Consider the following 24,865-nt stretch of genomic DNA (forward strand, 5'->3'; position numbering starts at 1 on the left):
ACATTACAAGCTTTAATCTCCTCCAGTGAGCATGTCCGAACTTACTATGAGTAAAGAAAAAAACCCATCATTCTGCTGTTTAAAGGTGACTTTTAAACACTGACCTCATAAGTGCTGTCTCCTGAGGGTGGGGGTCCGTTCCCAATAAGGGCGTTGTTGGGAGGGATGCTGGGAAGCTGGCGGGCCTGAGGGCACTTGGAGGACCTGAGCTCTGATTGGCTGGAGAGCATCTCCTCTGACAACTGGGGACTGGTGTCCTGTGTGTCCGTGAGAACTGGAGGGAAGAAGAAAAGAGTCAGGGCGAGGAGGAAACAGCATCTTTTTACGACTGCATTTAACATTGACTATAACACGAACCAAAGCTGACCAGCAAACACGCTTCATAACAGCCATTACGTGTCAGGAAAAAACACACTGCATGGATGTTGTATCACGCGGTCTAAATATTAACTACGCAGACAACAATGGCAGGACATGACGAGCTGATAGGAACTCTATCGGCTTACTTGTACCGCTGGTGAGAGGCCCATTGTGAGAGGTGCTGACCGCCGCGTCAGTCGCTGGACTGTCTGCTGATTGGCTGATGTCTCTCTCTGAAACCTGCACAACAAAGGATAAGCTCTTTGTCACTGCTGCACCACAGCTCGCAGGCTTGGAGGCTTCAAGCAAATAAAACCTCAGTCTCAGATTCTTTAAATTACAAAAACCTACAGAAATGAATTTGCACGTCTTCCTTATGTTGCACGGGATGGACATCCGTCACACCTCCGTGCAATCGAAAAGCCATATGTGCGGTGCATTACCTTCAGGATCCTTGAAGCCCAAATTTAAATTTTCATGCTTTCCTGACTCTTTATCTCGCTTCGTCTAAGCTTTTCCAAACACATTATTTATTACTTTAAGGTAATTATAAAACCGTTATGCATTCCTAATTAAGTGTAGCTTATTTTTACCTACCAAGAAAAGACATCTAAAGACAGCTAACAGCTTCTGCGAGTATGAGTAACAGGCAGCTCTTGTTTTATGCAGCTGATTTCATATTAATTCATTTATAAGAGGCACTAAAATTGAATCAAGCATAAGCAACACATCAAGCCGAACAGGGTAAAAGGACGGCGTCTGTAGTGTCACATTAATAATTATAATAACAATAGGAAGACGCTACCTTAAGGATACCCACAGGGTAATTTGTCTCCCTGCTTGTCTCAATAGGAGGCTAAAGAACAACAGCTGTGAAGCTGGCAGGGACTCAGTTGTGTTGCAGTCGGGTTTAAACCATGCTCTGACAGTTTCTGTGCTTGCAACATCATATAAGCATGGAAAAAAATCTGCATCTCTAACTCAACTTGCACAGTACAAAAAAAGCAGAAGAAGAAGAAGAAGAAGAAGGGTTTAAAAAAAGCTCAAGTTTCCTGTTTTATCAGCCTAAGCTGAGCAGAATCAACTCTGAGAGTGAGCAAACACTCAGATCAACAGTGAGAAGAAACTAGTAATTAACAGAGGACGATTTATCAACATGCACTTCATGCATAAACTGTAATGCTTTAGTTTCCACGACGATTGCTCAGTCAGTCACTAATGAGAGAGCAGAGAAAGTCAAAACCTTTCAAAGAGTGCACACCAAGACTGCTCTTTGTCTGGGGTTTGCGGTTTTTCCTTGTGTGAGCAGAGGGACATGCATCAGAAGCTCCATAACTCCACCTAGTGGTCACGCACTCTCATAGCTGTCGGTGCCAATGACGTAATCTTTAGCTGTTTTATGAAACCACTAATTTTATGCTGTCGTTTCGTGATTTAGGCACACGTTACATCCATCTTTCTTTTTATAGTCCATTAATCTTGTGTCATCCGTCCCAATGAGAATATCTTGTGTACACCACAGATGCAATAACTCACAACTTCACCACCACTCAGGAATCACAGAGGAGTGTAACGCTGTTTTGTGACTCGGACATGTCATCTTTGTTCTTATTAACCCCAGGCAGTGACAAAAGAAGCGTAAAATAAAGCATAAAGTTATAATACTCTCCAAAAATGAAAGCTAAACAAGAACCAGCGTCACTCTGATCCAAGCCGTCAAGGACGATAATCACTGTAATTCTCTTTTTTTGCAAATTCTGTTACAATCCCATGACAATGTCTCATTAATTGCTCTCCCCAGACATTCACATTCTTTTACAGTTTCAACACAGCTAACATTAACATCTCCTTGCTGGTGTGTCAAATTATTTTTTTGTAGGTCACTAACTGTAAAAAATCTGAGTGACACAAAGTATTGACAGCACAGAAGGTGCTGGAAACATTCCTCAGAGGTTTTGGTTGGACTTGTTTGCTGTACATCTGTGACGTGAATCTCCCGTTGCACTGGTTCCAGCGTCAAGAAACCAGTTTGAGATGATGTGAGATTTGTGACATGCTGTTATCCTGCTGGAAGCAGCCAACAGAAGCTAACTGTGGTCATAAAGAGATGGACAAGGTCAGCAACGACACTCAGGTAGGCTGCGGTGTTTAATCAATCCTCAGCCGGTACTACGATGTGTCCCAGGAAAATATTACACCACATTGCATCATTGTATCACCAGCCTGAAATGTTGAAACAAGGCAGGAGGAATCTAGAACATTGCTTTCACCTTATTCTGACCCTACCATCCGAGTATCACATCAGCTACAGAGTCTTATAAAACCAGGTAATGTTTTTCCAATCTTCTACTCTCCAATTTGGGTGAGCCTCGTTTTCCTTTTGTCAGCTGAGTAACGTACACTCAGCGTGGTGTGTTGTGTGTTTAGAGATGGTTTTCAGCATCCCTTTGTTGTAAGATATGAAGCGGCCATTCTCCTCTGACCTCGGGCATCGACCCAGAGGACTCACTCTCATCACCATCTTCTGTAAACTCTAGAGATGGTTGTGTGGGAAAATCCCCGCTGATCGGCAGTTTCAGAAATACTCAGACCAGCACATCTGAAACCGACAATCATGCCAAAGTCACTGAACTCTTTCTTCCTCATTCTGATGCTCAGTTTGAACTTCAGCAGGTCGTCTCGGCTTGCTGCCTTGCTGTAATGTGACTGCCTGATTAGATATTTGCATTAATCAGCAACTGAACAGATTGAACCTGTTGATGTGTTTGTCCTACACTGTGTCGCAGACACTCTTTGCATTTGTGATCAAACTGATTGAGCAACTGCTAAACAATCACAGAGGCTGGTCTTTAATCCTCTTAGAACAAAACGGATCACTTTGCCCTGCTTCTGATGGACCTCCACGGGGTGCTTCCTGTATCTAAACTGACTTAAATACTAATTTTGGTTAATCTGCACCCTGTGAGTTTAAAACACTTGAACTCTCTAACAATGGGGAGAAACAGGAGGGACAGCGTTCACTGATGCTGGCTGCAGGAGAGACAGACAGATTGCAGCTCAGCGAGGAAGAGTTAATCTACTCAACCACGAAGACAAAAACCCCCATTTAACCTGTCAGGCTACGACACGGTCCGTCGTACAAATGGGTCCCTCTTGAAACAATTTGATCACCTGGCAATTGGGCTAATGCTTAAAGGTTGCAGTGAAGATATCAATCAAATGCAAAAAGGCTCTGAAGAACACACACACACACACACACACACACACACACACACACACACACACACACACACACACACACACACACACACACACACACACACACACACACAAACGCATATAAACACACAAACCCCCAGAGGGGAAGTCAGAATAAGAAAGTAAGTGGATGTCACTTAACCTGTGAAAGCTCGACATTTGTCACACTTAAGTGGTGCTTGGTTACTGAAGCATCAATATTATAGTAGTTTGTAATGACTACCTCTGCCCATTACACAGTCTTCAAAAGGACATAGCGGACGTTCGCCACGCATCATTATGAGCGTCGCATAGCACGGGGTAAAAGGTCAACTCTACAAATAATAATAATCTTTTGTTTTTCTTAATAGTATCCCTTATTTCTGTTTTAAGGCAGCACGACATTAAAATAAGTGACATGTGACGAGCAGGCAGTGGAGTTTCCCACGTGTTTTCTTAGCGGGAGAAACCACTTCCCTGTTGGCAGCCGTGAGCCGTTCAGAAACAACCTCTCGCTAACAACTGGAGGCTGTCAATCAGCCGTACGCAGGGAGGCTTTGTTCTCTGTATGTTTCTGTGTCAGCGTGATCGACGTGGGTTACGACGCAAAGAGTCGGAGGGTGTGTTCTAGTGTCACAGGACGTCACGTAAGGGCGGAGATGTGTGTCAGTGTGCACGCGTGTTACTGAGGAGGCACGCAGCTAAACTCTATCCACAGCTCCACTTGCCGATCGCTCCAGCGCCTGACTAAAGATACACACTCTCCCACACTTGGACTAATGAGAAGAGTATGCGTGGGTGCTTTTGTTTAAGGCTCTGAGTCGATATTTTGACAGAGTTTAAACCAAATGGCTGATCTTTGACTGCAAGAGCTGACGGTTTCTTAAACTTCCTGAAATCTGACCTGATGTATCTTTTAAAAAAACAATTATGTTTAGAGAAAATATTTTTTATGCAAAAAAAAGTGCCTTTCAGTGTATGAGTGTAATCACACTATGATTAAGCCTGAAAACATTCAGCTGTTCACTCTACTTGTTCTTCTTTCAGCTGCTCCCGTTAGGGGTCGCCACAGCGCATCGGCACCCTATCCCCAGTTTCCTCCCCTGTCACACCAGCCCTCTGCATGTCCTTCACTACATTCATGAATCTCCTCTGCGGTCTTGTTTTCCTCCTGCCTGTGAGCTCCATATTCAGCATCATCTCATCCAACTCATCTAAACTTTGTCTCCAAACCCTCATCTCTCTTCAACCTGCTCCCTACTCTTACAGACACCAATGCCGTCTGCGAACATCATAGAGACACGCCTGCCTGAATTCATTTAACAAAAACAAGCTTTATCAACTTTTCATTCACTGTCATTAACCCCCTCCCCCAGGGGGTTGGTGTTAGCTGGTGCTGCAAAACAGCAAAGTGTGAAACCATTTTTGATTAGTTGTCTTTCAGAGGTAATACCCACAGACCTCAAATACCTGCCTTAGAGCTTCCTATGTTAAGGATCAAATAATGGACCTTGCAGATTAAAAACCAAACCACAGACAGGTTTTGCAAATAAACTGTGCCTTGAAGTTCTGCATACACACCGCTTGACTTTTTAAAAATGTAACAGTGTTAGTATGCATCCTTGCTATTAAAAATAAACAAATAAAACATTATTATTTCATTCCTCTTCAGGACTGTAGCTTTGATATATTGAGAGAAAAGGCTGTGGAAACCTGAAGGAAAAACTCACTCCATTCACCAGGCTCTGATGATCTCCCGCTGGGTGTCCATTCACCGCTTTCTTCTGCCTGAAGAGAAGAAGAAAGGAGAGATGAGAAAACAGAGCAACACATCAAGTGTTAGAGCAGCCTGCACAGCTAAACACGGGGGCTCAGCTGTGCATGGAAAGAACTGTGAAAGCAAAGCGTGCCTCCAGATTAGGGACCAAAAACCTGTTTTATAATTGTACAACTCTTCCACATATTATGCTTTCAACCCAACCATCAAATAAATCCAAGAAAATTCTAATCTTGAATCTTCTGACAAATTAAAAAAAAACACAGAAATCAAATATTAATTTGCAAATATGAGTTTTATTTATTACATTTGTTGCTTTATAGCTTTTTTAAATAGCACTCCTTTTTCTTCTGTTAGAGTAATCTAAAATTAAATCAAACATTCAAACAAAAACAACTGAACTGGGATCAGTAAAATGTAATAATAACCATCACTAATAAATATTACATTCCTTCAGACACGTCCGCTTTAACCTCCTAAAACCTGAACTCTTTCATGGAATGGCTTTATAAATTTCTCTTTGCTATTTGGGCTGATTGGGACCTGATGAATGTAAAAACAAAGAATTACCTGATTTTTTTGTTTCTGAGAAAAATAAGATCCACATAAGGGGACATCTGTTTTAAATTTCGATAAAACAGTGGCAGTATAATGTCCTCGTCAGTGGATATCAGGCCCTTGTAGAGCAAAATTTAGTATTTTGGTCTAGACAACCCAAAATGTGATGTCTATATATGTGGAGGCCAGGTCCTAGGAGGTTAAGGCAGACCTGCTGTGAGCAGGTAAACCCTGTGAGGCTCAGCCTTCAGCCTGCTCAGAAACACTCCATTTCAGACATTTTTGTTCTACTCTGGCTCTCTGTGATGTCACTGAGAACAGATAATCTAACTGTGGGCATCTAAAGATAGACAACTGTCTATCTTTAGCTCCACCTCGAAACTCCTGTTCTAATCAGATGAAGAAGTTGCTCTAAAGGAGGAGGAGCTATGTCGAGGGACAAATAAAGACTGCATTACGTGGAAGCTCCATTACGCGCTGGGTCGTTAAGTCGGTCAAATTAACTTTTAGTTTCAGTTGTGCTGCTTTATTTGGAGTCTGCTTGCATCAGCTCTTTACGGGGATTACACGAAAGGAAAGTTAAATGACAAGGAAACGTGTTTCTCTTTTATATATATAGATAGATGGGAGTGTGTACGGCTGCTTAGAGACAGCACATGCTTCCATTCATAATTATTAATTAAATAATTATGGCCTACTACCCTAGAGGGCATTTTTAGTGTTACTCAGCAGCACTGCTCTGTACTGCTGCTGTACCTATAATTACTGTAGCTAAGAACGGCCTCTCAGGTATTTGTGCACTGTCTGCATTTCCCAGCAGAGCAGATCTGCTTTGGATAGCTGACACAGCAGGAAGTGAAGCTTTTTTTGATATGTGAGCGTGCCCTAACAGCGATGACAATAACACCAGTACACGGCATATATGGGTGTGTTTGCTTGGTGATGGCGCTCACCCCTGGCAGCTAGCGCAGAGCAGCAGCAGCACCGACACCAGCAGCAAAGCGGTGAGGATGCTGAGGGTGACGATCAAGATCAGCTGCCCGCTCCCCAGCCACGACGCCACACCAGTAGAAGCTGCCGTCCCCGACCCGACGACGCCTGCCTCCGGCCCCCACCACACTCCACTCAGCACCGGAGCCATGGCACATCACACTGTGGGGGGAGAGGACATCGGACTGGTACCAGCTGGGGAAACACGAGAAAAACAAAACTTTTTTTGTAGATGTGAAATTACAATCACATTTAAACCGAAGCAAAACTATTTATTTTTTACAGTTTTACCAGGAATGACGTATATTGTAGATTTTTTTATGTTTTTAAATGTGAAAAAAAACTTGTGCAGCGTTTTTTTTTAAACTTTTCAGCAGATACTGAGAGATCGCCGTTGGCTGAGGAGGAGCAACGTTTACTGAAGGATACAGTCAGCCAAACCGTGCAAGCTGTGCTCTGTTTGTTAGGAAAACATACTGAGAGGAGAATTTGAATTCAGCAGCCACCTTAAAGCTCTATCATGGAAACCTAAAGGCGAATCATGCTCGTCAGACAATCACTGTTTATAAACACCTTATGAATCTTTCAAACCCAGGTTGACTCGAATGCAGACAGAAACAGAAATAATGACTTTTTATTGTTTGCTATTATAAAGAAATCTGAAGTTTTCCAAAATATGACCTGCGGGCAAAAAACTGCTTCGCCAAGTGTCCACTGGGTGACTTCTTCTTCTTTTCTTTTCTTTTTTAAATAAAATAGAGTGAAAATGTGTAACTTTAGATTTGAAAAGCTAAAAAGGGACACTTTGCCACTGCTGGGTTGGAACCTCCTTTTTTTTCTTCAACAATGTGCCAGAAACACTTCTCAGTGTTTGGTCCATGTTAACATGATGGCATCACACAGCTGCACATTTGTATATCCATGATGGGAATCTCCCATTCCGCCACATCCCAAAGGTGCTCTATTAGACTGAGATCTGGTGCCTGTGGGAAGCCATATGAATACAGTGAACTCATTGTCAGCAACTCATGTTCAGCAACAGTCACCATCTGAGGATTATTTCCTTGTTATTGCGTGATGTAATGGAAGGTGATTATGATACACACCCTAAAAATATTCAACATTGCTTATGCTTTTCGAAGAAATGACACACCTTAATAGAGGAAACCCTCCATATTTCCTGGCTATGCTGCCCAGCACGCTGTAGGAAATGTTTTCATCTCAAATCTCGTCTAAACTCCTTTAATATCAGCTCTAAAATGTAAAAATATGTTTGGCTTTCTTTGGTAGAAAAACCGAACCTCTACACTCGCTTTTGTTTTGTCACTTTGACTGCACAGGTCAGCTGTCCCAGTTCTTCATGTATAGATTCAACAAGATTTTGGTCCATGTTGACATGAGAGCTTCACACAGTTGCTACAGATTTGTCGGCTGCACATCCACGACGAGAATCTCCTGTTCTACCTGAACCCAAAGAGGCTCTATCGGACTGCAATCTGATTACTCTGGAGGCATTTCCTCCCGCAGATCTGCCATTAACTGGTTATTTTCTCTTTTTCAGACCATTCTCTATAAACCCTAGAGGTGGTTGATAGATCAGCAATTTATGAAACACTCAGACCAACAACCATGTCACAATCAGCGTCACTGACATTACTTTTTCCCCCATTCTGATGCTCAGTTTGAACTTCGGCCGGTCGTCTTGTTTACACATCTAAATGCACTGAGTTGCTGTCATGAGATTGGCACATTGGTACATTGAAATGCACATGTAAACTACTGGACTATTTTCTTAATTATCTGTGAGAGTGACTTTAAATAAGCTACTACACCAACGCCTAGTGGAACAGAGGACACCAGGTGCATTAGCTGTTTTGTGTCTTGGACACCTGTGAAGCTCCAACTACAGAGACGCATACTACAATAAATGAATTGCTGTTTTTGGCTAATTCATTTAGATTCTTTAACATTCCTTATAAATATTTGAACTGCACACACTGACTAGACATGACCAGCAGGTGGCAGAAGCGAGCAGTGTGAGACCGCAGTGCAGACAGCGATCTGCCTCAGTCTGCTGCAGTGGCCCTCACAACACTGCCTCCAACAACTGGTGTCTGGGCTCTGCGCACAGCATCAGAAACCTCATCACGTCTCCGTCTAACAGCTAAAGTTGGGTTTAGCTGAACTGATGGAACCCCTGATTTTATCACGGATGATTTATGGGGGCTGTGTGGAGCTGCGGGTGAGTCACAAAAGGGTGGGGAGGGATTGTGAGCCTAAAATAATAAAAATAAATAAATGTGGAGAGGGTGGTTTGTATCCCACTGTGTGTGTGCAGGGAGGGGATGTCGTGCACTCCCGTGACTAAGATAGAGAAATAGTTCAGGGCAGACAGTGTGGAGAAGGAGTGAAACCGCACAATGAAAAATGGGAGCGAAAATAAACCGCACACACTCTTTCTCCTTTCAGTCACAGCACAACAGAGAGCTACAGCAGACCTGGTGGCAAGTGGCAGTGACAAAAACATGACAACCTATCTTCCCTCGTCTTTTTTCTTGGAGAGTGCAGGAGCCAAACTCCTGTCTGGAGTGTATGTGTGTGCGAAGAATGTGTGTACTCTGTGCCGGCGGTGAAAAACTCCATTGTGTCTCTCTGCTCGCCTATGCTAATGTGACTGGGGAGTGTGGGAGCTGATGTAGCACTCGTCGTATTCGAGCAGCATGGAAGTTTTGTTTGCAAATCAGATGGAGCTGCAGAGCGCAGTTTTAATTTCGCCTTCGTCTTCTTCAAGAAGACGCTGAGGAATTCCCGCCTTTGTCAGAAAGCCGATTGTGTTTATCCCTGTACAAAAACACACAGGTGCGCCTGGTACGAGACACCAACAGACTTAACAAAGCCTTACCTTGACACCTTGGATGATTAGTCAGGTCGGCCTTGCCTGGAAGAGAGCAGATAACAAAAAAAGGGGGGGGGGTTAGATGAGTTAATGTTATCATTGGAGGGTGGTGTTGTCCTGCGAGTGTGTGTGCGTGCACAGATGTAGGCTGGGCAGGCACGTGAGTGGGAGAGCAGCGAGGCTATTGAGTGTTTGTTTTTTAATGCCCATAGCAAATACATATTGGACAACAGGCTGCTTGCAACCTCTCATGCACAAACACACACTAGCTGTATGCAGTACACACAATAAGCACTGCATCTTTCACACATGCGATGTATTGATCAGTCAGCCCATGTAACCGAGAAGATAATAACCAGGTGACATCATCACTCAACTGTGTCCCATAACATGTAACGTGCGCAGTATGCACTGCAGTATTTTACATTGTACACGTACAGGGTGCAGGTTCAGTTATACACTCTGATTTTGCTTGAAATGACTTAAAAATAGTCCGAATGCTTTGGGGTCCCCTGGGACAGTTACCTCACAGACGCCGTATCTGACCTCGCCTGAGAGGCTCGTGTCCAGGTGTCACTATCTGCCGCTGCGTGCCAGCTCGCCCGCGGCTCGCGCTGGCACTTAAACCAGAATAATTACCGGCTGCCACGGCGCTGTGTCGCCATGGCAACATTTCCTTCTACCCATCGCCGCTATTTATGGCGGTTGAGTGGAAAAAAAGGGAGGAATAAATAAATAAATCTCCGCAGGGATGTTTTGTGAAAGAAACTCGTAGGAGATCACGAGTCTGTAACTGGTGGTTTTGGCGTGTTCAGCACGGTAGGGTATCCTGCTCGACTCAATTTAGCTTCTGTGGATCAAAACTAATCCTGGAACCACTAAGCCAAACTTATGAAATGTCCTTCAGTACTTCAGTGTGTCATGGCAGATTTCAGGCGGTGTTTTCTTGAAAAAGTCAGCAACAGGTTGTAAGGATAGTTTGAGGTTTGAGGAATGAAAGACAGTTCAGACCTCTGTTTTTGGATGCGTGAGTGGTGTGTCAGGAGTGTTAACCAGCCTCTAGACACATGTAAGCAAACCCCACTTTAACACTTAACTTTGGATTTCTCAGATAAGATTTTTCAGTATGACAGGAGCATAAAATTAAAAATACGAAAAGCAAAACACAATAACACAATAGTTTGAAAAGTTCTGAATGTATCCTAGTAAAACGTTACAGGGGTGTAGCCTGAGGTCATCTTTAACTGTCATTTAAATTTGGCTTACATACACCAAGGTCTTCAAGGTCACGAGTGATTTCACTCAGAAACCAAAGGACGCTGCACACATGCGTAACTGCACCTTGTCAATAACAAAGCAGTGAAAGGACAAAGTGTACTCTGTCTATTTTACTCTATATTGGACCATAAATGACAAAATAAACATCATACTGAATGAAATGAATCTTAAAACCAGTAAATGAGACCATGACCTCACCATGAGCCTGTCTACTGAGGTCATAGATCGAGTGATGAGTAGGAGCATTTTCTCATAGACTTCTATACAATCGACACTTTTCCCCAACCAGAGCAGTCACCCCCTGCTGGCCATTAGAAAGACTGCAGATAGCAAGCTTACAACATAAATATAAAACGCCTTTAAGGCACTCCTTCACTCACTTATACAGTCTTAATATTTAGACTTAGAGTAAATTCCTGGCACATGAGGCCATTCCCATACTTTCCACTATTCCAAGGCACCAAACTCTCTCTGCAAAAGTCTTACATTTATCATCTTACTCCCAGAGCAAAAGAAGTTGGATACCACTTTGGGTACCCTGCTGTGTACAAAATATGTGTAGAATAAACCATCCGCTCTGTCATCAAAGCATACTTTTCTTTCCTTAATGCTTCATAAACACTACACATTAAAGCTCCGAGTATCTTTTTCACAGCGGAAAGCTCTCCACAGGCCACCGTTATGTGATACAAGACTTCAAGCCAACGACTACAACTGTGCTTTCTTTTGCTGTCACTCTTCTTTCTCCAAGTGCTCCCTGGCTTTGATGAAAGAAAGCAGAAGCCTTGGAACGGAGACAATCAGTGTGGATGTCTTCTGTTTACACATAATAACTGACTGGAAAAGTCATTTTAGAAGGAATGTGTTTGGAAATTCGAAGGTAAAAGCCCAAATTTTACCCTCACCCAGCTGTCCACACACACTGAGACCTGACATAATCATAAGACAGACCACTGCAGGACTTTATATGCAAGACACCAGAGCCAAAAAGCCACGGCATCTAATCTGAGCTGTGCTGCTCTACAGGAAGAGCGTTTCCCTGACTCTGAGTGTGGGTGTGTGGGAGTTTTGTCTACTGGACAGGTCACTGGCAGGGAAATGCAGAGAAGAAAAATTAGCATCCACAGGCGAAAGCGGCGCTTCGGTTTCCATGTATACTCTCGCAGCACGTGTGACACCTCCCTCTGCAGGGTCCTCTGGGTGCACGCAGATGGGGAAGGTTTACAGCTGGATGTCTGCAGCGAAATGAGCCCAGGGAAAGCTTCTGAAAGGACAGCCAGAGGCATTTCCACAATAATAAATAATCGAGTTTTCGGGAGAGAAAGAGCCTCCACTTTCTTCAAGAAGTCGTGCTCGTGTGGAGCTCTGCAGGAAACCCAAGTAACCTTTCAAACATCATAAAAGGAGCTAGAGAGGGGTTTATTGCAAACAATGAGGACTTCTGCTTCTGAACATCATTCTCCACTGATGGGAGTGGGGGTCATTATGCAGAATCCATCTTTACAATAGGAGTATATAAAAAAGATGATAATTTTCGGTGACCTTTCTGACCAGTAGGATTACAACAATGCACTTTGGGGCAGGGGCTAAACATAATCCAAAGATATATATATATATATTTTAACCACGAGAATACAGTTGGTGTGGGAATCACAGAGTAAAGCCCCATTCCTACAGGATTAGTATCCCCAGGGGACTTCATGTGATTTAGAAATTACCCCTAACGTCTGTGCTTCGTGCAGCACATTTGCACGGGAAAAAACAAAGGCTGCATTTTACTCAGATTTACTGACATCTGTGTTTGCTACCCACAGACTCTAATCTGATATGAACAGGCTGCCACATAATAGCTTTTAAACATGCTGAATGCTGCCTTGCACGTCCGCCTGCATAGTGCCACACGCCCTCCTCCTGCCATCCAAACTTTAATTTCATGGAGCAGTCACACCAGATTATGATCACCGGTAGCTTTCACAGCTAATAGACGTTGCTAGAGGTAAGTAAAGCTATGCAAATACTGCAAAACATAATAATTAACATAAACATTTTTTTTAAACATCTGGCACATGGCAGTGATTTAAATCAAACTGTTTTAACTGTGCAGACGTGAACACGGTAGTCACACTTTGAAGGAGGTGGTCTGTGGCCCGTTCCAAATAAAAACTGATGGCTAGAACATGATCTGAACCTGATTTATGCTGCAAGTCTGAGCTAAACGTGGTATACAGACACACTCAAAAAAAGGGATTCTTCACCCAAAAGTAGCAGCTGGAGCTTTTCTATGTAAAGTTATGCAACTGTATGGTTTTCCTCCAGGTCCTACGTGTAATTAATGACTCTAAATTAGCTGTAGGTGTAAGGCACTTAAAATGTCATTAAGCAATAAACATAAATATTTCTCATTCCATTCCTGCTGTATAATACACTGTCTGTGCATTAATGTTAGTCCACTTCAGTAATCTGGGCATTTGATTTGCTCTGACTTGCTATCCACGTTTTTTTCCCGTGTGAGTTTTGTCCTCGCTTACTTTCAGTTCATGCCATCCTCATTCACTTGATAAGCACTGATAAGAGGAGTCACAGAGACTCTGCTAAGTCGAATCCCTTTGGAGCGCCTTCATGATTTAATAAAAAACGTCGATACTTCGTGCCAGTGTATCGATTATTCAGCTCTAAGAGGATGTGATGCGACATTGCCATGCTTCTTTTGTCTCACCCCTGAAATACTGTGTTTACCAAATGTGCTCTAAAGCCATCTCGATAAAGTGGAAAGCAGCAATATGCTTGCAATGCCTCCCTTTGCTGGCATAATAGCATCAGAGTAATGTGGACATGGTTAAGGGAAACTGATGACCTCCTAGTCTTCCCAATCAGTGCAAATGACATTTGCATGCACGCACACACACATTAGTATACAGAAGCACACATAGGCAGCATTATCATGATAAACACAGAGATGCATGCAGACACTCCTGCAGGCTGTGTCAAAGCAGAAAAAAAAATGCTCCATGAAATCCAAACACACTACTGAGCATCTTGTGACTTGACCGGAGGGCCATTTGCTCGGTGGAGGGGGTGAGATAGATGGGGGAGGGGAGGAGAAGGATGGGGGACTGATGTCAAGGGTTAAGAATTGAAGATGAAAAAGGGAAAAAGAAGCAAAACAAGTGTACGGTGTAGAAAAAAGAAAAAGATGTAGAAAAACCACAGCTACTAGAAGAAATAAAGAAGGGGGAGGAGTAAAATAAAAGCCGAGACAAAAATACATGGCGAGAAAAAGCAGAAAGACCGCATAGGCAAGCAGTAGTTCACTGTGACACACACACACACCCATCCCCAGAGAGGGTAGATGAAATACAACTCCCCGACAGGATGCAGTGCAACAAGGGACCCTGCCCCTGACTGAGACAATGCAATTAAATGCACGCACACATGCACAGAAACGCCTGCAGGTGCTGCAGGATCTGCTTACTCAAATCCATCACTGCAACTGAAGAAACCGTCAAGTTTCAGTTCAGGAAAGTGAGTGTGTGTGTGTGTGTGTGTGTGTGTGTGTGTGTGTGTGTGTGTGTGTGTGTGTGTGTGTGTGTGTGTGTGTGTGTGTGTGTGGTGTGTGTGTGTGGCGTGTGTGTGTGTGTGTGTGCGTGCGTGCAATCCAGGCCTCGCACAGTCTAACTCACTGATCGCTGCATACGCCCGCATGAGCCAAAGCAATGGTGCGTCCCCATGAAAACAGGTGCTTGCGATCAAGAGACATAAGAGTGTTGCCATGGCAACACCAGCCATCCTAAGGGTTAATGGTTTTAGTCTGAGAAATTGATCTATCCTCCCTAAATGGGGAAATTGAAACTGCATAATTTAGCAAGGCTGCCTCATTTTCTCTCTCTCATATTACAAATTTGCGTGCGTGCGTGTGTATTTGTTATAGATTCACCCACAAGATGACGACCCTCCTTCTTACAAGCTGCAGTAACTATATCTGCTGGCGGTAGCATTCACAATCATTTCCCACCGGGGACATGTAAGTGAAATATGAAGCATGTAAACGTTTTGTAATGATCCAAAGAGATTAAAGGAAATGCACAAAGGTGCAAAACCAACCAATCTTACATCGTCTAAGTCCACAGGGTTACATTTACACATGTATCTTCTTTTTTAACTTTCTTATACAGAATCTTAAGAAAAAAGGGGGCTAATTTTAACAGTTCACTGCCAACTCCCTTCTTCCTGAATCCCAAACAGCTGCAGGGCTACAGAAACAGCAACATGTGTCTTAAGCTTTCACCAGAAATGACACATCTTCTCTCTCCCAAAGCTTTTCCCTGACCTGTCCTGACCTCGCGGAGCCACTGCAGTACACAGAGGCTCTGGGCATATGTGCGAGGATTGTGTAAACATGCGTGCGCGTCTGTAAAATCTGCCTCCACTTAATGTCACACTACCCCATGGGAAAAGCCACATTTCCTGCCTTCCTGTGCCAGTTTTCCGTGGTGACCCCAAAGTCTTTTTAGAGGCCCAGGGAGATTTCTTTCAAACGCACTCGGAAATGCAGCTGAACCAGAAGCTGCCGGGCTCTAATTGGATGGGCAATAAGCATTGATTTGATTGCCTGGCTGGATAACCTCTGGCATTCTGGGAGCTAACAAAACATGTTTTCTTTGCGGCAAAGGGAAGATCTCAGGTTCACAAACTGTATCCTGAGCAAAATTCACACATTTTTGCCATCAGAGGTAGACTATCCTCCCCTTCTTCTTACTTTATCTGCTCCTTTATCTTCTTCTTCTCCTTTTCTTGCCAAAGCCCCAGGCAGCTGCTCTGCATGTAAATCATTAGGACTTGAGTCCGTGAGCGTTTGTTCAATTAACCTCAACAATGTTTGTCTGTGTGCAGCACGGAAAACACAAACTATTAAAAGAATATTCACTCACAAATACTGCAAGCATCTCGATTTCACTTCTGCTTCGTTTCCTCCCTTTCCTTCCCTTCTTTCCTCCTCATGGTGAACAGCTTTCTCGACCTCGCTCAGTTGCCTCCTCCTACTTGCGATTAATCTTTAGCTTTCCACTGTTTTTCTCTCACACACACACACTCCCTCCGCTGAAAAGCAGAAGTGTACTCTTGCTGTCAAAAACATCACCTATCTACAACATATACTGTAACTGTCTGCTGCCCTAAACTCCCCTCTGAATGTGACAAACGCGTGCTTGTGGTTTTTTTGCTTCTCTGCAGGAAAAAGCAAACTGAAATTTCAAGAAGCAAGCTACGATCTGCACCACAAGCCTCCACGCGCGCCTCGACAAAGCAACTTTTATTATCCCCGCTTGGGCATTAAAGACGTCTGCCGTTGTTTCAAATTGATTAGCTCGGTGTCGGCGGCGCTGCGCGCCTAATAATAAGATGCTGAAGCACAAAAACAACTTTAGTAATTGTGCAGCCGACCAGCTTACAGCAATTAAACAAACCAGCCGGGCGTGTCATCCAAATATGTAAATGGAGGCATGCTGCCTTTAATGAAAAGAAAAAAAGGAGATGGATTGTTTTAACGATTTCAGGGATTGTCACTCACATCGTAAGTGACCTTCTTGGCAAACACTGACGGTGGGCTGGAGGGGCAGAAGGAGGGTGGGGGGATTGAACTCTGGGAATTTGAGGAGGGACAGCCTGGATGTGGGCTGTAAAGTGTGCCTGTTTTTGTGTGTGCAAACATGTGCCGTGGCTTGTTTTGACTCCTGCTCCCGGCCCAGAAATTAGGAAATCAGATTTATTCAACTCCGAACGACCGCATGCATAAAATTTCTCCATCACTGTCATCCCCAGATGAAGATTATCACCGGGGGCGAGCGAGGAGTAGATATGACCGCATCATTATTCAGTGGCATTGGCCCTTTATGTGTTGAATAGCTGCCAAGATAAAGGGATTATCAGGGTGGATGGAATAGGATGAAGGGTGCTCTGTGTGTGTGTGTGTGTGTGTGTGTGTGTGTGTGTGTGTGTGTGTGTGTGTGTGTGTGTGTGTGTGTGTGGGGGAAATCCACTGAGGTAATTCATTCTAAAAGCTGCTAATGATATGCAACAGATGCCTGTTCTCGCTCCGGCGAACGTGCGCACACACAAACCCATGCACATTTATCACACTGAGGTGACACATGGACAACCCAGACGCACACTTTCACTGTCAGAGATGCGAGCAGCCACAGATGTAATTCTTTCTTCTTCAAAGCCTTGAAACCACCCTCCGAAGCTGCCGCTGCTTCTGCTCTGAAAATTGCCACATGCCACTTCATTTATCTCCCCTTGTGACACCAACCCTTTTGGACAAAAGACACAGGCCAAAAAAAGGATTAACGGAGGTGTGCGCCTGCGACTGAAATGGAAATGTGATCCATCTTTACGAGGCTCGGACAACAGCAGGGGCGGGTTTATTAGATGACCCAGACGGTGCCATTGGTGGTGGTGGGGTGGGTCTGAGCCTCTCGAAAGGCTTCTATAACACATTGGGGCTTAAGTAGAAAGTCTGCTTTGCTAATTGGTGTACGTGTGCGCTTTTAAAGGAGTACTAGGAGGCGTGCTGTCATGGCCTCTGACCTTTAAGAGCAACACATTTTTCAGACATGCTTTAACAGGCTGGTAATTTTCACACAAATGCACGTACGAGCCTTATCCAACCCTTTCCGGCTCTGCTGGTTTTACCCCCTCTTCCACATCCTATGTTTTGTCTTTTTCCCCCCCAGTTTCCTGCCATTTATATCCCTGCTCTTGTCCAATCTCAGTCCCATTTGTCAACCCTGGCTTTTAACAATCTGCAGTTAAACCTTTTCGGCTGCACTTTCAGAAGCCTCGTCCCTCTTTGGAGCTCGCCATCGCATATTCAACACGTCTTCTAGCTGGACCATAAAGATATGGTAAAATATGGAAGCCTGCAGGAACTCAAAGGGCACATCTACAATCAGGAGCAGCCGGCAGGTGGGGAGTGGGGGGTGGAAACAAATGGCAACCCCCATCCTACCCCCCATGCCAAGCAGGGGGGTAGGATGCTGCAAGACGTGGCAACCTTCAGACGGCTATCTTCAGATTTCTGGTTAAATTCAAGCAGCACACGCCTGAGCAACACACGAAGATTGCAACAGCACAGATGAAGCTCTGCCTTCACCGTTTTCACAATTCCATTTGATTTCTCATTTCACAGACCAGAGGTTATTCCATTTTTCATAGCGGTGAGCGGAGAGGGGACTTCCAAACAGAGAGTAGGAAAATCAAAAGCAGATATGGAGAGAATATGCACAAAATTATTGTTTTTGTTAACAAAGTCTATATTTTTTGACTTTTGGGAAATATGCTTATTCACTTGTGACTCTTGAGTCTTTATGGTAAACATACACTTTCAACCTGACACTGCCGGAGGTTTCTTCCTGTTAAAAGGAAGTTTTTCCTTTCCATTGTCGCCAAAGTGCTTACCTTACAATATTAAATGGCCTGTATTTATATAGCGCTTTTACTAGTCCCTAAGGACCCCAAAGCGCTTTACATATCCAGTCATCCACCCATTGGTGATGGCAGCTACATTGTAGCCACAGCCACCCTGGGGCGCACTGACAGAGGCGAGGCTGCCGGACACTGGCGCCACCAGGCCCTCTGACCACCACCAGTAGGCAACGGGTGAAGTGTCTTGCCCAAGGACACAAGGACCGAGACTGTCCGAGCCGGGGCTCGAACCGGCAACCTTGCGATTACAAGGCGAACTCCCAACTCTTGAGCCACGATCGTCCCACAAGCCACGATCGCCCCACCTTGAGACAACTGCTGTTGTGAAATCTGTTTGTAATTCAGTCAAAAGACTGAGACACAGCTACCTGCTGAGCGTTTAACATGATGCCGCTTGTCTACGAACCGGTTGAGGAGATGATGATGACAGGGTGTTTGTAGGCCCCGTGAAGCTCTTTAATACACTACTCACAATGAAACTTTATAAAATATGCACAGTGTAATCAAAACAGGAACCTTTGTTGAGACTTTGAGGTTTTAAAACACTTTTACTTACCAATATTTCTAACCTAGGTAGCTGCAGCAGGCTGCCTGCAGCCTCCAGCAGAGACTTAATTATGCTCTGAACGTAACAGGCACAACTGAAGCCAAAAACTGCATAATCCCACTGCTGAACCCTGTGTCGTCAACACACTATTGCTCAGCTACATGAACTAGAGGGCCAAAGCGTGTATAATAAATATGTAACATGGTAGAATATTTATTTACAAAGCAGCAGTGGCTGCCACAGCCCTTCTCAAATCAGTTAATGGGGGCGGCTCTGTGTGTCCCCAGGGAGGGCTGAAAACCAAATGAACCAGCTGAATGTGCATCAGAGCAGTAAACAGGATGCCGGCTGGTGGCAGAAAATCTGCTGTCAGTCACACACACACACACACACACACACACACACACACACACACACACACACACACACACACACACACACACACACACAAAGCCACACTCGGGAATTTAGACTCAAAAAATACACCGAAAATGGTCACGCACACAGAGTCATTGGAATAGAGATGAACCAATTAGCAAGTGGCAGACATCAGCGTGACAGAACGAGGTGGAGGCAGAGAGGAGTGAGTGATGAGAAAGAATATATTAGAGCGCGCTCAGTGTGCGGGCAGCCGGCCGAGAGGAAAATGCAAGTGAGGCACCTTCACACTCTGACACTTTCAAGGAAGCTGAGGTGGCCAGTGGCAAATCCACCCTGCCGCAGTGGGTGGATAATGTGGCAAGATGTGATGTGAGCAGAGAGCAGGACACACACAGAGGTGACACTCACTGATATTATTCACAGACGTGTACGGACATAGAAAGGTGAAACGTGGAGGAAAAACCTGTTTTATACCATCAGAACTGCTTAGTGGAGGGTCCCTAGCTTACAAAACTACACCTCCCACACCTTTCTTACTTTGCCTCAGGGCGGTGCTTCATATAGGAATGCAGAGCCTGCAGACTTTAAGTCAAATCAGGCCGTATAAACTGTACCTTAACTCGAAATCACGGCAGTATCTGTTTAGGGAGGCCAACAAATTTTGATGATAATTATTATGGAGAAAAAAGAATATTAAATGTATGTTTTTAGCACGGTGATGCAGACACCTTCTTGCCTCACAGGAAGAAGATCCTGTGAGGCCGGTTTCTCTATGCTTGTGTGGGTTGTCTCCACGTACTCTAGCAGTCCAAAGAGATGCACGGGTCAGGTTAATTGTCTGCTGAGTGTCAGCATGAATGGTTGTCTGTCCTTCCAGGGTCTACCCTGCCTTTAGTCCTATGACAGCTGGGAACGTTTCCGTCCACCTGCAACTTGACTTGAATATGAAGATGGATGGATATTTTTATACCAAATGAAGCACTTATTGTTTATCTACTCAGCTGTGATAGTTTTCTGCCACAGGTGCTCAGAATGATCTAAAAAACAAAGCCAAAGGTGGGGCTTAACGGACACCATTTTTTCTGAGGGGCAATTACACATTACATCTTTTATTTATGTAGTGATGTATCCAGGTTTCTCCTGGTATGTGGAACGGAAAATGACTTGACTAGTTCTTTCTTTTAGAGGATGTGTGGATGTTTTATCACTAAGCTGATGTTGATTTTTAGCACACCTGACATGTTCACCAGGTAATATTCCCTAATTGATGGATGATCGAATGCTACCTGAAGTAAACGTTTGTAAAATTGTGTGTGGGTGATAATATGAAAATTGTTTTGTACCTGATGAAGGTGAGCTAGTCTGAAGCTTTGTGACTCAATAAAATAGTGGTAAGTGGGAGAATGTGCAGAAGTTAAAGTTCTAAGACTTGTGCAAACTCCTCTGCGCGCACAGACGTCAGAATGCACACTCCTCTCGAGTGCCCCTTAAAATCAAGAGCCCTTACAATACAGCGTTTGTAAACGACCTCTCAACGCTCCTGACCGCCAACTCATATTAGACCATTAGCAGTGCCCTGGAGACTTAACACACTGCACAACAGAACCACTCTACATCGCCCTGACCCCACCAGTGCTGCTGATGGAGATTTTATTTCTTGTTGACATCACCCGGGGTGAAACGCGTAATACATACGACACGGTATGGTGCTAAAGCTTTATGACTTCCTGAGTGTCTAGCAGTTATTGTAAGCCAGACTATCAGGACAGACAGGATGCTTAGTGTAGCTCTGAAGGTTTTCCCAAAGGAGGAAGTCAATTAAAGAAAAGCCAACACGATCTCCTTAAAGAGAAGCTGAGTGAACGAAAGCATCTCTTGGATTTCTTTATCTCCTGCAGACTTTAAAAACAAAAGACCCTAAATACCATGAAAATGCAATTCAAAAGAAAGCATGCGATCTGAAGATTAAGAGGGAGATAGAAAAGGCACCCAGTCTGCCGTAAGCTGACGCAGCAAGGAGCACAAAATCATCTCTTGAGGAGGAATTAACAGCGTGAACAAGGCCATAGACGAGATTGCAGATAAGCTGCTTTGGGTACAAAAATGACATTTGCAATCCCCTGACTTCCTACAACAAATTTGTTGTGTAATACTTTCCTAGAAGCCTCCATTAGTAGACCGAGCATGGAAGGATGACAAATCAAGAACTTTAATTCCAAATGTCATTTTTAAATAAACCCCTATGCTACAAATAAACACCACATTCCCAGAATTCAGTTAAAGAGTCCATCGGGATGTGCGCTCGGTTGTGTGTAAGTAGGGCTTCACTTTCCAAATGTTTTCCAGAGAGACCTCTGAGAATATCACAGACGCCAATGCCTTCCCAGGCGCTCCAGCACAGGATCCGAAGAAACAGAGAGAGGGATTCCCGTGAGGAATGCCTGGAATGTAAACAGGCCACCCACGCAAAATGAAATCACACATCCTTTTCTCTGCATCAGAGGCCGTGAGATGACGGCCTCAGCTGGAAAAAGATGCCCCAGAGAGCAGTGCAGTTTGTCCTTCTGGTTTACCCCTTTCATCCGCACACATCCCTCCAAAAAAGAAAAAAAAATCCCATGAGAGGCTCCAGGAATGCAAATGCATGCTGGGAAATGTGTCGACCTTCATCCTTTCATTGCAGCAAACACCCTCTGTGCAAAGTGTTGCAGAGTTATGGTCTTAGAAGAAGAGCTCTCGTAATCTCGCCTACACACAAACTATATACACACAAGAGGCAGCTGTAATTAGAGTGTAGTGGTCAGCCGTCAAAATTTGAAGCTTTCTTTATGAACCCTCCCTGGTTTTAACACCTTCTCAGCCATATGACACCGCTGCTGTTATTAGTCCTATGGCCCACATAACCACCTGCTCCAGAAATGACTTTCTGGGTCGCCGGGGGATTACTGTAGGGCTAATGCAGCACCACACCAGCAGTCCTGGGGGCCACAAATGGGTCAAATACTGCTTGCTTCATTTCAACAGCATCATAAACAATAAAACGTGCAACAGTGACACTCAGAGCTCCTTCCTTTGAGACCTGAAATCCACCAGGGGGCTCTGTGCAATTAATTAGTAGGAGCGAATGTAGGCAAGCGAAAGTAAACAGTGGCTAATTTCCTGTGTTTTAACTGCTCGTGGCCTTGCTCGGTGGCTATTCCTGCTGTTTAGCCGAGTGGCGTTAGCCACCGCCCCGCCCCCCGTGCATGTGGCCGCGACAGTTATTGTTCTGCTGCAAGGCCGCTAACAAACAGCCAGCTGGAGCCCGTGTTGTTGTGGCTAAATGAGCCACAACTGCCTTTAAAAAAAATCCACAACAACCCGGCAAGCGTTTGAAGTCGCCCGCCTGCGAAAGGGTGGATTCCTTATTGTTTAAAACTGGAGATTCCTTCTTTAGCAAGGAGGGAAACCATGTTTTCATTTCAGCTTTCATGTCCTTTTTATAGAGTGTTTTGTCTGCTATGAAAGTGCTGACACATTTGTTTTTAAAAAGAAAAAAAAACCTCAGGGGTGAGGAACAAGGAACAACATCTGAGGAAATACAAAAGGCGGAGACGATCGCATGAAGGCAGGGAAAGTAAAACCTATTTTTAACTTTAAACAGTTCATCTGGAGTGGAAAAACATGGCAGACTTACAGTGTGTAATGTTTAAGGTTTACTTAAAAGCTCCCTTTTCACTGGTTCCTATTTAGCACTAATTAAAAGGAGACTGGAGAAGTAAGCAACACGATAAAACAACACACATCCTATGGTAATAAAGGCCTTTACTGCATGGTCATCGAGGACCATTAAATTATCCAGCCTGCATTAGTAAAAGCGTCCAGCTGAGAGGCCTTTCATGTCAAGCTCTCTTAAGGTAAAAGAAGTTAGAACAGATGTCTGGAGTTATTCCAAAAGGCCACCAGCTGATCTTCAAAGATGAACTGACTACTGAGCTGCTGAGCACCTCAATCTATAACGCCCCTCGAAGGAAAGTGTAGACTTTAAAGCTGCAAGAAAAACACTGGATGCTTTACACACTTAGAAAAACACAAGTGAACACAGACAAACTCGTGATGACTGAATAACTGGTTGACACATTGAGCTGTTGGTCCACATGATGGTTTGGTAATGAGCTCCGTGGCCTGATTCGGAGATTTAGTGACTGGAGCGTGACACCGTTTCTGAGGGAATGTGGATTTTATTGATTTTGAAGTTTGAAGTCAAAGCAAAGACGAGGAAGTCCTCGAGTGGAAACTGATGTGTGACATATGTTACAACCTGGACTCGAACACGCAAGAAAATGAGATTCATTAAACCAGTGACCCACGAAGAGGCGCCGCCGGAGATGCAACTGCACTCACTAGTCCATGAGCCACCCGTCTTACTGTTGACTGTCATTAAACTTTCATGGGTTTTTCCCCATTTTAATCTTTTTAAAATGATTTCTTATGAGCTATTTGGTGTTATCTTAATGTGGTTATTATATCTTTCTATTTTTAAACTTGTGCTTTCTGTTCTGTATGTTTTTATAATGTTACTCCATCTACATCGACTCCTTTTTAAATGTGCTGTTTGAATAAAAGTGACTACCATTAAATACTGAATATGCTATCTGCAAGTGTTATTCTCAGCTTTAATGGCTAAACATCTGTCAGCGTCTAGCCTTACACAGACTAAATTATTGAACTGAACTGGAAAAATAATAATAGGTAATGACAATAATGCAATTAGTTACAGTCCTTTAAACAACGGAAAAAATCCACAATGGACATTAAGAATGAATGCAAAACAAAAAAAGTGCAGTTTGTACTTCAGAACATTAATGTTTTCAATATACCAATATACTCGTTCTTTATATTTGGAGAGAAATACGAGTGAGGTGGAGTGATTTATTGAAACGTGCAAACATACGGAGTTTGTACAATTTTAACAACTCTCTTTGGCTTCCTGAAGGACTTTTAAAGATCTTTTTTTGATGTTGGCTAACTTTTGTTTCATTTTCTATCAAAATGATCCCACGCTGCTTCAATAATCTCGAGGTCCGGGCTCTGGGGAGGTCAATCCCACTGTGCATTTTTTTCTACCTAGGTATGCTTTTAATGCACAGGCAGTGTGTTTGGGATCATTGTCATGCTGAAAAATTAAGCTGTTGCCAATCAGACATTGTTCCAGCCCCAAACCATGACAGCCTCCACCGTGTTTTACAGTTTCAGACCTCTTCCGTACACACAGATGGTGATCTTCAGTCCAGTTCTTGTAATTTGGAATACCGGTTTTCCTTCTTTAAGAATTGCTTCTTGACAGCCACCCTTCCACTGAGACTATTTCAGATCAACT

At 43.9% G+C, this 24,865-nt stretch overlaps 1 protein-coding gene across 3 annotated transcripts in view; it reads right to left on the reverse strand.

The window, feature by feature from the left end:
- Window positions 1–24,865, reverse strand: part of pag1 (phosphoprotein membrane anchor with glycosphingolipid microdomains 1) — a 59,576-nt gene that overhangs the window by 12,584 nt on the left and 22,127 nt on the right. For all 3 annotated transcript variants that reach the window (XM_080863828.1, XM_080863826.1, XM_080863827.1), the window contains 5 exons: window positions 9,825–9,860; window positions 6,886–7,117; window positions 5,328–5,385; window positions 507–600; window positions 105–274 (listed from right to left, as the gene is read on the reverse strand). In XM_080863828.1, coding sequence (XP_080719954.1) covers window positions 105–274; window positions 507–600; window positions 5,328–5,385; window positions 6,886–7,073 — 510 coding nt within the window. In that variant the 5' untranslated portion in view covers window positions 7,074–7,117; window positions 9,825–9,860. The remainder of the gene's footprint in view (window positions 1–104; window positions 275–506; window positions 601–5,327; window positions 5,386–6,885; window positions 7,118–9,824; window positions 9,861–24,865) is intronic.

Source organism: Rhamphochromis sp. 'chilingali' (genome assembly GCF_963969265.1).
Source record: "Rhamphochromis sp. 'chilingali' genome assembly, chromosome: 17".
Classification (NCBI taxonomy): domain Eukaryota; kingdom Metazoa; phylum Chordata; class Actinopteri; order Cichliformes; family Cichlidae; genus Rhamphochromis; species Rhamphochromis sp. 'chilingali'.